Consider the following 13,245-nt stretch of genomic DNA (forward strand, 5'->3'; position numbering starts at 1 on the left):
AATTTCTGAAAATGCAGTACACTAAATGTAGTAAATTGGAAGCACTAAGTCACACAATGAAGAAGAAAATGTTAAAAATGCTGTTTAATAAGAAACAAACATAATAATTTTAGGGTAGTGAGCTTTATTGTTAAAAGGGGAAAAAGTCAGAGACTTCATAGTAATGCGTACCTTAATAATGGTAATGACACCTAGGCATCTCCTCCCTCTTCTTCACCACCTTCTCCCAGGCTCTCCGTTCCCACCTCCTCGTAATCTTTTTCCAGTGCAGCCATATCCTCTCTGGCCTCACTGAACTCTCCCTCCTCCATACCCTCTCCCACGTACCAGTGGACGAAGGCACGTTTGGCGTACATTAGGTCAAACTTGTGGTCGAGACGCGCCCAGGCCTCAGCAATGGCTGTGGTGTTGCTCAGCATACACACTGCCCTCTGCACCTTGGCCAGGTCTCCTCCAGGAACCACAGTTGGTGGTTGGAAGTTAATGCCAACCTTGAAACCAGTGGGGCACCAGTCCACAAACTGGATGGTGCGCTTCGTCTTGATTGTGGCAATGGCGGCGTTCACATCTTTGGGAACCACGTCGCCTCGGTACAGCATACAGCACGCCATGTACTTGCCATGGCGAGGGTCGCACTTCACCAATTGATTGGCTGGCTCAAAGCAGGCATTGGTGATCTCAGCCACAGAGAGCTGCTCGTGGTAAGCCTTCTCTGCAGAGATGACCGGAGCATAGGTTGCCAGAGGAAAGTGGATGCGGGGGTAAGGCACCAAGTTGGTCTGAAACTCTGTCAGATCAACATTTAAAGCGCCATCAAAACGAAGTGCAGCAGTAATGGACGAAACAATCTGACCAATCAACCTGTTCAGGTTGGAATATGAAGGACGCTCAATGTCAAGGTTCCTACGACAGATATCGTAGATGGCTTCGTTATCCACCATGATGGCACAGTCGGAGTGCTCTAGTGTGGTGTGGGTGGTCAGGATGGAGTTGTACGGCTCCACCACAGCAGTGGATACCTGCGGAGCTGGGTATATAGAGAACTCCAACTTGGACTTCTTGCCATAGTCAACAGACAGTCGCTCCATTAGCAAGGAGGTGAAACCAGAACCAGTACCACCTCCAAAGCTGTGGAACACCAGGAATCCCTGGAGGCCAGTGCACTGGTCAGCCTGGGAAAAGACGGAGCAGTTATGGGAATGACGACACATTCCAATTGATCTCACTTGTTCAAATTTAGAAATAAAAATGTTGACACATCTGAGTTGACTGCAAGCAGATTACCAGTTCAGAGTCACTGTAATGCCTCTGGCTGTCACAGGGATTAAGGGGTTTATTCCTCACTGATTAAAACTCAGAAAAGTCTCACTTGTAAATTAAAATAAATCTGCCTCCAGTGAAATCCATTTATTTTAAAACCTGGAGACAAATTTGAAACTAATGCCTACCAATTTCCGGATTCTGTCCAGCACCATGTCAATGAGCTCTTTTCCCACAGTGTAGTGTCCACGGGCATAGTTGTTGGCTGCATCCTCCTTGCCAGTGATCAGCTGCTCAGGGTGGAACAGCTGACGGTATGTCCCAGTGCGCACCTCATCTAAAGGACATAAACATGAAACATGAAACTGAGTATGTAGGCAAATAAACAAGTTACTTGAGTCAATTTTCCACTCACCTTTTTATATATACATACCTATTACAGAGGGCTCCAAGTCTACAAACACAGCTCTTGGTACATGCTTCCCAGCTCCAGTCTCACTGAAGAAGGTGTTGAAGGAATCATCCCCACCTCCAATGGTCCTCTCGGTGGGCATTTGCCCATTTGGCTGAATCCCATGCTCCAAGCAGTACAGCTCCCAGCAAGCATTGCCGATCTGGACTCCAGCCTGACCAATGTGGATAGAGATGCACTCACGCTGGATGAAAAAAAAGTTGTATGTTGATGATTAACACAATGAGAGAAGAAGAGCAGTAAAGAGTAGATGAAAAGCACAGTAATAGTATAGATGCAAGCTGTCATTAATCAAATCAATGGCACAATAATAATAGTTAATATCACTAAAGTCAGAATAAATAGAATAGATTTAGAAGAACAGAACTTTATCGCCAACATCAACTTCATAAAGGTCAGAATAACAGGCAGAGTTCTATCCCACTATTCTAAATTACAAGCTCAGGCCACAATTTGTCGGCCTCTCACCCCCTTGACCCCGCCCTAAAAGGGATAGTTCAACATTTTGGCAAAAATTCCTATTGCCATAGTCCATATGAGTTGGCGTATCCCCTTTTGTTATCAATGCAGCCCTCAAGTAAATGTACCTACTTGAATAACTATAGAGACAGCAACAGGCGATTTTGAACTATCTCAAGGCTCCAACTAACAGAGAATGAGGACGACCTGCCATTATAGTTGCTTTTTAGATACTGCCTTCTTTATTGTTCTTTCCATATACAGTTGAGCTGAGTGCTCCCTTGAGATTTAATTCTTTAAAATAAAATTTTCTCATTTATTATCTAATCTTTTTTTTTTTAAGGAAAATTTGACTTACCATTTTTACCTGACACAAAACAGTTTTGAATATTGTGGAAATGAAGAAGAAAAGTTCTCAAGGTTGTCAAAGAATGCAACAAACGTTGCTTTGAGCCCCTAATTGCCCTATTAAGCTGTTTAGAACAAACAAAGAATATCAATATGAAGTTTTGCACAGCGTGTGAAAATATTTATCTGGAATTCTGACTTCAATCCCAGAATTGTGACCTGTAAAAAAGGAAAGAAAAAAAATCCATAAAGTTCTGAGCTGAAAACAAAAAACAGCCTGAAGTCCATACCAGAATTATGACTTTATATTCAAAGTTCTTACTTTTTTCATTAGGTATTTCCATGCGGCCTAAATCCTCTTATTTTGGTACTTTGGAATTGTCAGTTCACATCAGTTGTGATGTGATGCACAAGAAGACACGCTTCCACTTTGCTCTCAGTGAAGCCCCTGTGTTTCTCTTGATCAGTTTTTTTTTTAAAGTTATTATTTGTTTTGTTTGCATCATTCAAACACACTAAAGTTGAGCCTGGCACATTGGGGGGTGCTAATCATGCTTTACAGCTATCTAATGCACACACACACACACACACACACACACACACACACACACACACACACACACACACACACACACACACACACACACACACACTTAATGCCACAAAGGGTATATTCATCACGAGAGATTTCCCAAAACACAGCTGTGCCTGAACTTGATGTGATTTCGTTACAAAATTAGTCAAATTGAGTTGTATCCATATCAGCACGTCATTCTGGAGAGCGTGAGTGTGAACATGATGGGTGCGTTCTCGCGTAGCAGGTGAACACGGTGCACTCTGATTGGCCACCCATCTGCCGTGGCGTCGAAAGTGGGCGGGCGAAAGGGATGCACGGTAGGCGTGTTCTCCCTCTGCGTTCGCGTTCGCTCGCTCGCTCGCTCCCTCGATCGCGCGCGTGTGTGTGCGTGTCCGAGAGAGAGAGGGAAAGAGAAAGAGCGAGAGAGAGAGAGAGAGAGAGAGAGAGAGAGAGAGAGAGAGAGAGAAACGCAGACGTGTGGCCCTCCCACCTCCCCGACAACCCCTGCACGGAAGGGCGCACAGGGTCGGCGCTCCGTCCGAACCGCTGCCTCCCGGACGACGCGGGGAAAGACGGAAGACCTCTGTTGCAATTAAACGCATCACTTATCGGCATAGAGCGAGAAGAATAGGGAGGTGCGGTAAATAGCGAAGAAGGGAAATGGGAGTGTTTTTGGTCCAATAGAAGGAGGAGTGCGGAAGGAGAAACCCGAGCGGACAGCCAGCTTAGTGGACATGGCCCACGTCGGCAACGGAGCGCCGGTCGAGGAGGAGGAAGAGGAGGTGGGTTCTAATCACCCTTCGCGTCCATCCTGTCGGCTTCGCACGATTCCTGCCAACTGTTATCTTTGTCTGTGTTGCTGGACATGCACACGGCGCACAGCTCCGCAGTCAGTTTGTCCGCTTTTGATGTGATTATTAAGAGAAGCATCATCTAACCCTAACCCTATCTTCAGACGTGTGAATGATATGAAAACGTCGTTTAAACGTCATTATAGTATTTGTGTCGGTGTTTGTATCATTTTATTTGTAAGTGTTGCCAATTGTAAGACAACTCATTCAGTCAAACCTTATTCACTCGGTATTTGGCTATTATACTCAACTTACCTGCTTATCTCTGAATGTATAGTGCCTTTTAACCCAATATCCTTTTGCTATCACCATACACTGTTGACTAACCATTTTAGATATGATTATTAATCAGGACTATGGTGAAGTCATTTGAGTCAGACATTATATTAGTATGACCAGATTCCTCCTGTCATGTTATGATTAAATACATTTCTATGTATTTGCCTTGGTTGTTACACAACTCCTCCAGTTACACATGATGAGTTAATCTCACTTTACATCTGTGTATCTGTGAGTTGTCCAATGACATTTTAGAAAATGTTTGCTTTTTTTTTATTTTATTATTATTATTTTTTTAATGTTTGCAACCTGCGAGTGTCTTGTGCAGTAGCTGGAGGATGACTTGATCTTACACTGAGATTTATATCAAACAGCTGGCTGAGCGCTACCACAAGTGTTTCTTTCTTTCTAAAGCTACAGTTTAGAAACTCCCATTTGATTCAGTTGCAGCATTATTTATTTTGGATTTTTTTTGTTTCTGTCTTTATGTCTGGTTCAAAATGGACACTTGGGTGTCTCTTCTCCTTTGTTCTGGACAGATGGACTTACTATAGGGAGCTAATTATTATATCACTCTTCCTGCAGAGTATAATCAGCTTAGGTGTGTGCCTGCGTGCGTATGTTTATGTAAATGGGAGATCAAATTCCAGCCGCAGCCTTGTGCACCACCAGAGAGCTGGAGTAGGGACGGAACTGTTGCCATGTTTGTTGTATTCACCCATGGATATTAAGCTCTGGTGTCTGAAATGTGTTAACAACTTTTTACATGTAACTGTCTCTGTGTGAGAACTAAATACACTAAAGGAAAAGTGCACTGAACGCTTCTGCGAATTGTGTAGATTGTAGCTCCACCGTCTCTAAGCCATGCATATTGTCATCGATTCCTGGGTTCTTTTAATGTTTGTCTTTTTCTTCCAGCAATCAGTCTAGAGATTTTGTTTGTTATTGCGGCTTTCTTCTTTGTTGACAGGCTCTTAAAAGCATGGTGAAAAGCTTTCAAGGAGTTACAGGAACCGAACGCTATAGACTGGGGGAGGCTCGAGATCTTATTAATGTCGCCTTGCTCCAGGTTTCTCAGGTGGTCCTGCGTCATAGCTCACCAGTTTATCTCCTCACGTTGAACTCACAAATAGCAGTCTGTCTGGTCAGTCTCCAGTCTAACTCATCCTATTAGGGCGGAATTCAGCTGATTTCACTTGAGCTGGCAAGAATGTGAGTTAAACTATGTTTGAGAATTAGATCCTCAACAAAGTGGTGAGGTTATTGTCCAGCCTCACTGCTCAGCAACACAACGCAAACAACACAAAACATTGGTAGAGAAAGCACACTCTGCTCTGATGGGATCCAATGAGTTGCATTGAGCCCTTGACCTCTTTATGTCTACCAGACTGCAGTTAAGCAGTGAACACAAGCCGTCATTTAGTTTCCATTTGAGCTGCCTAATTTTCCTGTCGCAACTCAGACGATTAGAAATCAAGCTTATTTTTTAAGCCCTTCAGATGGTTAAGTTGATTTTATAATTGACTGGAGTTTCTGACGAGGTTCTCTGAAAAGGTTGCTTCTGAAAAAACAGCAGCTTTCTTTATTTTGTTAAATCTATATGCTTTTTCCAAGGCCAAAATTATTTAGAATTTCAGGTAATTTCTTGGTGTTTCTGAACATTTAGATGTGAATTTGAATGTCATTGACAAACAGTTGTAAAGTGAAAGAGTTTACGTACCTCTGAGCATCATGTGATGCACATAAACAACTGTGTGGCAAGCTGATTTAGCGGAATGTGATTATATAGGCAAAAGAAGGAGGCCTCTGTCTGCTACAGCACAGCAGGGCTTCCTGTTTCTTCTGCATAGTGAAACGCCTGGTAGGCTTTACTGCCATCAAGTAAGAAGGCTTCCTGTGAGCTGCGTACAGTTTTCATTGGTAATCATGACATTTTGTGGAATCTTGTAGACTTAGGGAAGGGCATGGTGGAGTGTTGTGATTAAAAGATGACCTACTAGCGGTGCCAAACTTGTAGGCGGAGTTGTGAGATTTCTGCGGTTCAGTACTGTAAACATGCAAAGCATCTAAGTGAAGTGAAAAGGTCTCTGTGGTTTGGACTGTCTAGGGGGACCCCAATGTGATTTGATGTGAAAGCGATTTTTGCCTGGTCCTTGGTCGCAGCCATCACTTTGTCCAAACATACATCTGTTTGGTTGTTTGTTTACTCTTGCGCAGGGTTATGAGGCAAATACTTGTGGACAAGACCTACAGTATGTGTCAAATGGTTTGCATGCAGAAACAAAGAGGACATTGGCACATTTACAAAGAAAGACTCTGGAGCCCCAGAACTTCTTACTGTGAGGAAACTCTAATCCTCTGTCCATATGGGAGCTGCCCTCACTATTTACATTTTGAAGGACCACTAAGAGCAGGTTCTTTGGCTCTGTTCTCTTGTTTCTGAGCCTTTATCAGTGTACTTGGTGTGTTTGTGGTGTTTGGTAACAAGACACTGGCCTAGGGCCTTTACTAATTCATGAGAAGGCTGCTGTCACCAGAGAAGCTTTTTGGGACATTGACCACTTGTTCGGCGCTACACTGGTGACTCCCCCCCCCACCACACCTTCTGACCTTCACCCTGCTAGAAGTGAAACCCTCACCTGTTGTGGCAGGTCCAAGGCTGTTCCACACCCCAGGCACTAAAACTGCAGCGGTCATGCCCATTCAGCCACGTGTTACGCTTTTTAGTAATGTGCTGCTCTGACCGGTTCAACGTCTTTTTATAATGACACTCTCCCATAGTGACGTGCCACGTGTGTGTGTGTGTGTGTATATATGTGTGTGTGTGTGTGTGTTGACAGCTACAAATATTGCAGGCTGAGAGAATCACCACAATGTCCTGTTAGTCTGAGCATCTGTTAGAGAAGAGAGAGCTTAAAAGGGTGTGAAAAAGTGCGCGCCGAGCGTCTGGCTGTATTTCACACTGTTATTTTCATGTGACACTGCCTGTCCTACAACCTCCCCCCACTGAATTCTTGGCATTAGTTTCATTCTTCCTTCGCTTCTTTCTGTCTCGACTACCTGCTCCATTCTGCTAGCATGGAGTGAACGCGGCCTTGGCAAATTATATCTTCTCCCACCACGAGCCAGACAGACAAGAGGTCATTTCTATCCAAACATCTAGCCTGCTTGACACTGAGCAGACCAAGTTTTGCGTCTGTTTCTTCATGCTGGTATGAAACTTCTTCTAGAAAGCGCTGGCAAGAATGTGACCCTGCTGACCACGTGGCACATGAGAAATGCCTCCTGGGACATTTTCATGACACAAGAGGACAGAGAGACACGTTTCCCCTGTGTCGTGCGGTGTCAGCGGCTCTTGATGCATCTGCAACACGCAGACTGTCAAGTGGACGGTGGGTTGAAGTGGGTCACAGCGTGTGTTTCATGTGTTGCTGAGCTGCAGCTCTGCAGACTCCCCCTGTGTGCTACTGCAGCTGGACGTTATTATGTAAGGAACCACAGGGAGGCTATTATTAGCGCGCTACTGTGGCTCTCGTGTGTGTGTGTGTGTGTGTGTGTGTGTGTGTGTGTGTGTGTGTGTGTGTGTGTGCATGTCTGTCTGTGTGTCTGTCTGTGTGTGTGATTTATATAGAAAACTGATAGAGCCAATCAGCAGCCTCCACAACAGAGGGTCCAAGAGTGTGTAACTGCAGTTCCCCTTACTATCACTAGATGGCAGTATGCACTAGACGGCCTTATAAGTGCATAATGGGAAAGAGGGAAAACCTCATGCCTGAACTGATCAGAGGAATCCCTTTTTTGATATAATGATGGTGTGAAGATATGTGAACATTAACTTGTCTACGTGAAGATAAATGCAGTGCTTGCAAAGGTGTCCTGAGAAATATTGTTGTTGTGAAAATTTCCCATGACGTTTACAGTTACAGTGACAGTTATACTGTCCCAAACTGTGTTTTTGAGCAGATTTGGACTATCCTCATCCTGACATGGGACCTCAGAAGTGATCCCGACTGACCAGGATGAGTTGATCTTGCTAACCACGCTGTGTTTCTGTTCGCAGGAATGCTTTGAGGATGCCTTCGACCGGATACCTGCGTGAGTTAGACACCCCACACACACCCACGTTCATCAGAGTACAGCACAGTTTACAACTGGATGTGTGGCTGTGTTTCTGTCACTGGTTTCTGCAAAAGTGAAAACAGCTTCCTGTCTCCTCTGTGTTGTGTGTGTGTGTGTGTGTGTGTGTGTGTGTGTGTGTGTGTGTGTATTACACAGGGCCTGTCAGATGGACCTCCACACAGCCATCCAAGAGACTCAGTGTGCTCTCAACCTGGTCCTAAATGACAAGTTCTCTGAAGCTCTGGACCTCCTCAGACCATGGTAACCCTGCAACAACTGTCTATGACAATGGTTCCACAAACTGTTTTGGCGCAAGGCAGTGGCACACCTATAAATGTTCGAACAGAAAGCCACGAGACAGTGCTAGGAGTGCCGGCATTATGAAGTAACAAAAACAATCGCTTGTCCATGTAGCTTGACGTGTAGAATAGCTGCACATTTGCATGCACATGCAGCAAAGATAACTTAATAATCAGTCTTGCTTAGGTTGATGAATGTCAGAGCGTGACTTTGTACTTCACGTTTAGTAATACAGAACTCATATAACGTTATAAGTGACATGAAAATACCCACTTTGATAATCTATGACAACCTTTACTAACCCTACTTGTTCTGCTGTTGCTTTTATGTATATTATATATTCATTTGGTCATTTTTTTCTACTTTTTTGTGCTTAGGTGGAAGGACAGCATGTACCATGCGTTGGGTTATAGCAGCATCCTGGTGATGCAGGCAACCATGACTTTTGAGCAAAGAGACATCCAGGCGGCCATGCAAACGATCAAGGAGGCGTTGCACACATGTCAGAGGTGAGATGCCACAGATAAACACAATGTCAAAGTGTGTGTGTGTGTGTGTGTGTGTGTGTGTGTGTGTGTGCGTGCGTGCGTGTCAGTCACAGTGTCTTAAAAACCCTCTGCAGGTTCAGGAAGAGGAACTCGGTGGTGGGATCTCTCTCCAGTCTGATTAGCAAACAGTCTAACTTCCAGGAAGGTAGGCGGAGTCCTGTCCTGCCTGCAGCATTTGACTGACGGCTCTCATGGATGTGTGTCTTGGAGTGATGGGGTCCTTGTGTTGCTCTTGTCTGTCTGCAGAGGAGATGCACGCAGAGATCTGCTATGCCGAGTGTTTGCTGCAGAAAGCCACTCTGACGTTCGTGCAGGTCACTACTTTTGCCGTGTCGCTGCGTATTTCATTGAGGTTTAAAAAAAAGAATATCTTCTCCAACCGCCCGTCTCTGTCTGCTTCTCCATCAGGACGAAAACATGATCAGTTTTATCAAAGGAGGCATCAAGATTCGAACGAGCTATCAGATTTATAAGTGAGTGACTGATGTCAGCGTCATTGACGGGAAAATTTCAACTTCAGTTTTCCCGACCGCACATTCAGGAACAGGCAAACACTTTGGTGAGGATAACGAAGCCTTTCCTGTGTCTGTGTGTCTGTGTGTCCTCCAATAGGGACTGTCAGAATATGCTGAATGGCGCTCAGGGTCTGGCTGGTCAGTCTGATTTGTTCAGACAGTTTGAGGGCGGAGTCAAGTTGGGAATCGGCTCCTTTAACCTGGTGGGAGTTTTTTTTTTCGCAAACAGTTTTTGGTTGTTAAATCTTATTATTTTGTGAAGATTTAAAAAGTTTTCTTTTTAATTTTTTTTTTATAATATCTTTCAGATGTTGTCGCTCCTCCCTCAGAGAATTTTGAGGTTGCTGGAGTTTATCGGATTTTCCGGGAACAGAGTCAGTGCAACACTCTTCTGTCTAGACAACATTCTCAAACCACCTGCAATGGACATGTTATGATTATGTCCGATAGTCATCAAACCAACATTTTTCTTTTTTTTTTACTCTTTACAGGGTTTCGGTTTGTCCCAGTTGAGGGACGGAGCCTCCAGTCACAGTCTGAGATCCATCCTCTGCGCCCTGACTCTCCTCTTCTACAACACCTACGTGTCACTGGTACTTGGTCAGTGACCCGAATCTTTCCCCTTTTCACAGATAAAAGAAGCTTCATCTGAATGGAACAAAAGTATTGATATTGATGAAATGAATGTTATCATTTTTAACCAGGAACTGGAGAGGGGAACTTGGTGGAAGCTGAAACCCTCCTGGAGCCGTATCAGCACAAATACCCCAAGGTACGTCAAAGTCAAAGAAAAGCAGAAAAAGAACCACTTTACATTTAACTACATTAAAAGCTTTAACAATTAACGTTGATCCACTTCCATTTTCTTCTCAAGGGATCCATTATTCTCTTCTACTCTGCTCGCATTGCTGCCCTGAGAGGAAACTTTGAGACGGTACGTGTTAGGAAAACTGACACAGTTCATTCCACATGCCAGGAGCAGGATCTTCAACATTGTTCCTTAACGTGACTGGTCACAAATGTGAATTTGTGCTTGAAGGCCCGGGTGAAGTACGAGGAATGCATCGGCAGCCAGCAGGAGTGGAAGCAGATCCACCACATGTGTTACTGGGAACTGATGTGGACTCACTCGTACCAGCAGGAGTGGCAGCAGGCGTACCGCTACGCTGACCTGCTGTGCAAGGAGAGCCGCTGGTCCAAGGTAAGAACTCGCACGCTGATCAGATTTCTCAGGTTGACGAAATCTTCTTTTTTTTTTAAAGACTTCTAAGAGCTTCTAGGTGAAACACTTACCTTCCCTCGCTACTTCGTCCCTCCACAGGCTATTTATGTGTACCAGAAGGCAGCTATCCTCAGCATGATGTCAGAAGAGGAGGTGAAGAAGACAGGGGAGGACCTCGTTGAGCTCTTCAGGTCAGTCCGCCTGATTGAAAAGTCACAAACTCACTTCACATCTTTTAGTGACTTCTGCTTGGCCTAAAGTTATGGTCCAGGGCCTGGTGTGTTGTTGTGCTGTGCAACGGGTGTGTTGTGTGTGCAGGCAGGTGGAAGGCCTGAAGCAGCGTCTGGCGGGGAAGTCCATCCCGACGGAGAAGTTCGCTGTGAGGAAGTCGAGGCGCTACAAGGGTTCCAGCCCCATCCCCCTGGTCGTCCCGGCGCTGGTACACTCACGCACCTTCACACTCCAGTGTGTAATATTTGGCTTGATTGATTATTTTTAAATTGGCAAAAGTTTAACATACTGCCCATTGATACGTTAATAAAAGTCATTTGGTTTTCTACCCTTAGAACGGGTCTCATATACATATAAGAATATGCATACAGCAAGGTTTTTGCTACCAGTTAGCTGCCATCTTGCACCGCTATATATCTAAGGAAGCCTGGTGTGGACAATCCTACCCGCCTGACGCAGAGTTTTATAATTAGGGTGACTGCCCGCGTCTTCGCATAAACCAACGAAGGAGAAGGTGGACGAGGTATCCAGATTTGAGTGCGCAGGCCACCGTAGTTTACTTGCAAGCTCAGGAGGGGGAGGAAGAGTAAAAGACATGGCAATTTGAAATGTAGCCACTTGACGGCGCTGTTTCTTCTTCAAAATCTCCAAATATTACACACTTAACCTTTGAAGCAGTGGCTCTCTTTGGGCAAAGTGCCAACTGACAAAATGACACAATCTTTGCAGGAGATGATGTACGTCTGGAACGGTTTCACCATAGTTGGGAAAAGAGCTGACTTAACAGAGTCCCTGCTGGTCACCGTAGAATCGGCTGAGGAGAAGCTCCGAAGCGACCCACGTGAGAAAATAACGCTGCTGCTGTGGCGATAACACATGCTAGTGCCAGAAGTCTGAGCTGAGGAGTTCCACTGGGTCTAGTTCTCAGGCCTCGGCTCAGCTTCTCATATTTTTGGATGAATTCTGATTTTAAAACATTACGAAAGGCATTAAAATGTTTGCTTCTTTGTTTTTCTTTGTGTCCCCGAATTCGGTTCAGATCCATCTGAGTTCCATCCAGACGACAGCTGCCTCATCCAGATGTTAAAGGGCCTCTGCCTGAAGCACCTGGGCAGGTTACTACAGGCTGAGCTGTGCTTCACGCAGGTGCTGTCCAGGTAACATGCATGCACACACGCACACAGGCACAATAAGTTAAGAGTCGGTGCATTGTTTTTTTTCGAGAAACGGGGATGAGAGACGTTTGTTTCTTTTAGCGAGAGTCGCATCAGATACGATCACTTCCTGATTCCCTTCACGCTCTACGAGTTGGGTCTGCTGTATAAACAACAGGGAGACATCGCAAAAGCAACCTCATACATCGAAAATGCCAAGTACGTTCTACCGCACACAACTTTTCCTCCACACAACTCTTGTTTGTCTCTCTTTATGTCAGTGTGGATGATTGCCATCGTTCGACTTTGCCATTTTTGTTCAGGACAAACTACAAGGATTACTCCATGGAGTCCAGATTACACTTCAGGATCCACGCTGCACTCAACAGCCTCAAAGGATCACCTGTCAGCACTCCATAGCACTCGGCAAACAGCTCTGGCTAAATTAAGGATAACGAGTGCGAGCCAGGAGGGAATGACGTTCCTATCAATGAAGAAGCTGGAATCGCACCTCCAACAGGACTCTTTTCTTTTCTCCCTCCAATGCGAGCAACCTTTTTATTTAAAATATTTATTTGTGTGGATGGATGAGATTATTTAAAGATGAACTTGTCCAACTTGGGGTTCCTCCTCTGAAACATCAAGCCCCGAGTCAGTCTCAGGGCTCGTCCACCCGGAGGTATTTTGAAGTAGATAGTTTGAACTCCTGCTTTGTTTGTCATGTGAAGCTGCGAGAGAACCTTCGATCTCTTCTGCTTGCCCCCCTCAAGTTATTCTGCCGCTACCACACTCCATCTGAACAAGTTACCCGTACGCTAAAGCAATTACTACCAAACAAGTCCGAGCCTTAAGCTAAGCTAGATGCTACATTGTTTATATTTTACCTCTGCTTTTTAAAAAAAAAAATATA

General features: G+C 44.8%; 2 protein-coding genes across 2 annotated transcripts in view; one reads left to right on the forward strand and one right to left on the reverse strand.

The window, feature by feature from the left end:
* Window positions 1-104: 104 nt before the first annotated feature.
* Window positions 105-1,962, reverse strand: LOC142894129 (tubulin alpha-1 chain-like). Its single transcript, XM_076035288.1, has 3 exons — window positions 1,694-1,962; window positions 1,449-1,597; window positions 105-1,172 (listed from the first exon to the last, which is right to left on the reverse strand). Exons 1-3 carry the CDS (start codon window positions 1,812-1,814, stop codon window positions 192-194), a joined length of 1,251 nt encoding a protein of 416 aa, XP_075891403.1. The 5' UTR covers window positions 1,815-1,962; the 3' UTR covers window positions 105-191.
* A 1,587-nt stretch (window positions 1,963-3,549) lies between these two features.
* The window catches only part of ttc39b (tetratricopeptide repeat domain 39B), an 11,619-nt gene continuing 1,923 nt past the window's right edge, over window positions 3,550-13,245 (forward strand). Inside the window, exons 1-19 of the mRNA XM_076035286.1 lie at window positions 3,550-3,898; window positions 8,307-8,341; window positions 8,522-8,626; window positions 9,043-9,174; window positions 9,288-9,358; window positions 9,460-9,527; window positions 9,622-9,686; window positions 9,826-9,931; window positions 10,037-10,102; window positions 10,220-10,328; window positions 10,433-10,500; window positions 10,603-10,662; window positions 10,768-10,929; window positions 11,050-11,141; window positions 11,269-11,389; window positions 11,911-12,022; window positions 12,221-12,338; window positions 12,438-12,554; window positions 12,659-13,245. The exon at window positions 12,659-13,245 is cut by the window's right edge and continues 1,923 nt beyond it. Of these exons, the coding sequence (XP_075891401.1) occupies window positions 3,851-3,898; window positions 8,307-8,341; window positions 8,522-8,626; window positions 9,043-9,174; window positions 9,288-9,358; window positions 9,460-9,527; window positions 9,622-9,686; window positions 9,826-9,931; window positions 10,037-10,102; window positions 10,220-10,328; window positions 10,433-10,500; window positions 10,603-10,662; window positions 10,768-10,929; window positions 11,050-11,141; window positions 11,269-11,389; window positions 11,911-12,022; window positions 12,221-12,338; window positions 12,438-12,554; window positions 12,659-12,755 (1,752 nt within the window). The 5' untranslated portion in view covers window positions 3,550-3,850 and the 3' untranslated portion in view covers window positions 12,756-13,245. The remainder of the gene's footprint in view (window positions 3,899-8,306; window positions 8,342-8,521; window positions 8,627-9,042; window positions 9,175-9,287; window positions 9,359-9,459; window positions 9,528-9,621; window positions 9,687-9,825; window positions 9,932-10,036; window positions 10,103-10,219; window positions 10,329-10,432; window positions 10,501-10,602; window positions 10,663-10,767; window positions 10,930-11,049; window positions 11,142-11,268; window positions 11,390-11,910; window positions 12,023-12,220; window positions 12,339-12,437; window positions 12,555-12,658) is intronic.

This window comes from Nelusetta ayraudi, unplaced genomic scaffold, assembly GCF_046127955.1.
Source record: "Nelusetta ayraudi isolate G7.1 ecotype Tasmania unplaced genomic scaffold, CSIRO-AGI_Nayr_v1 ptg000042l, whole genome shotgun sequence".
Classification (NCBI taxonomy): domain Eukaryota; kingdom Metazoa; phylum Chordata; class Actinopteri; order Tetraodontiformes; family Monacanthidae; genus Nelusetta; species Nelusetta ayraudi.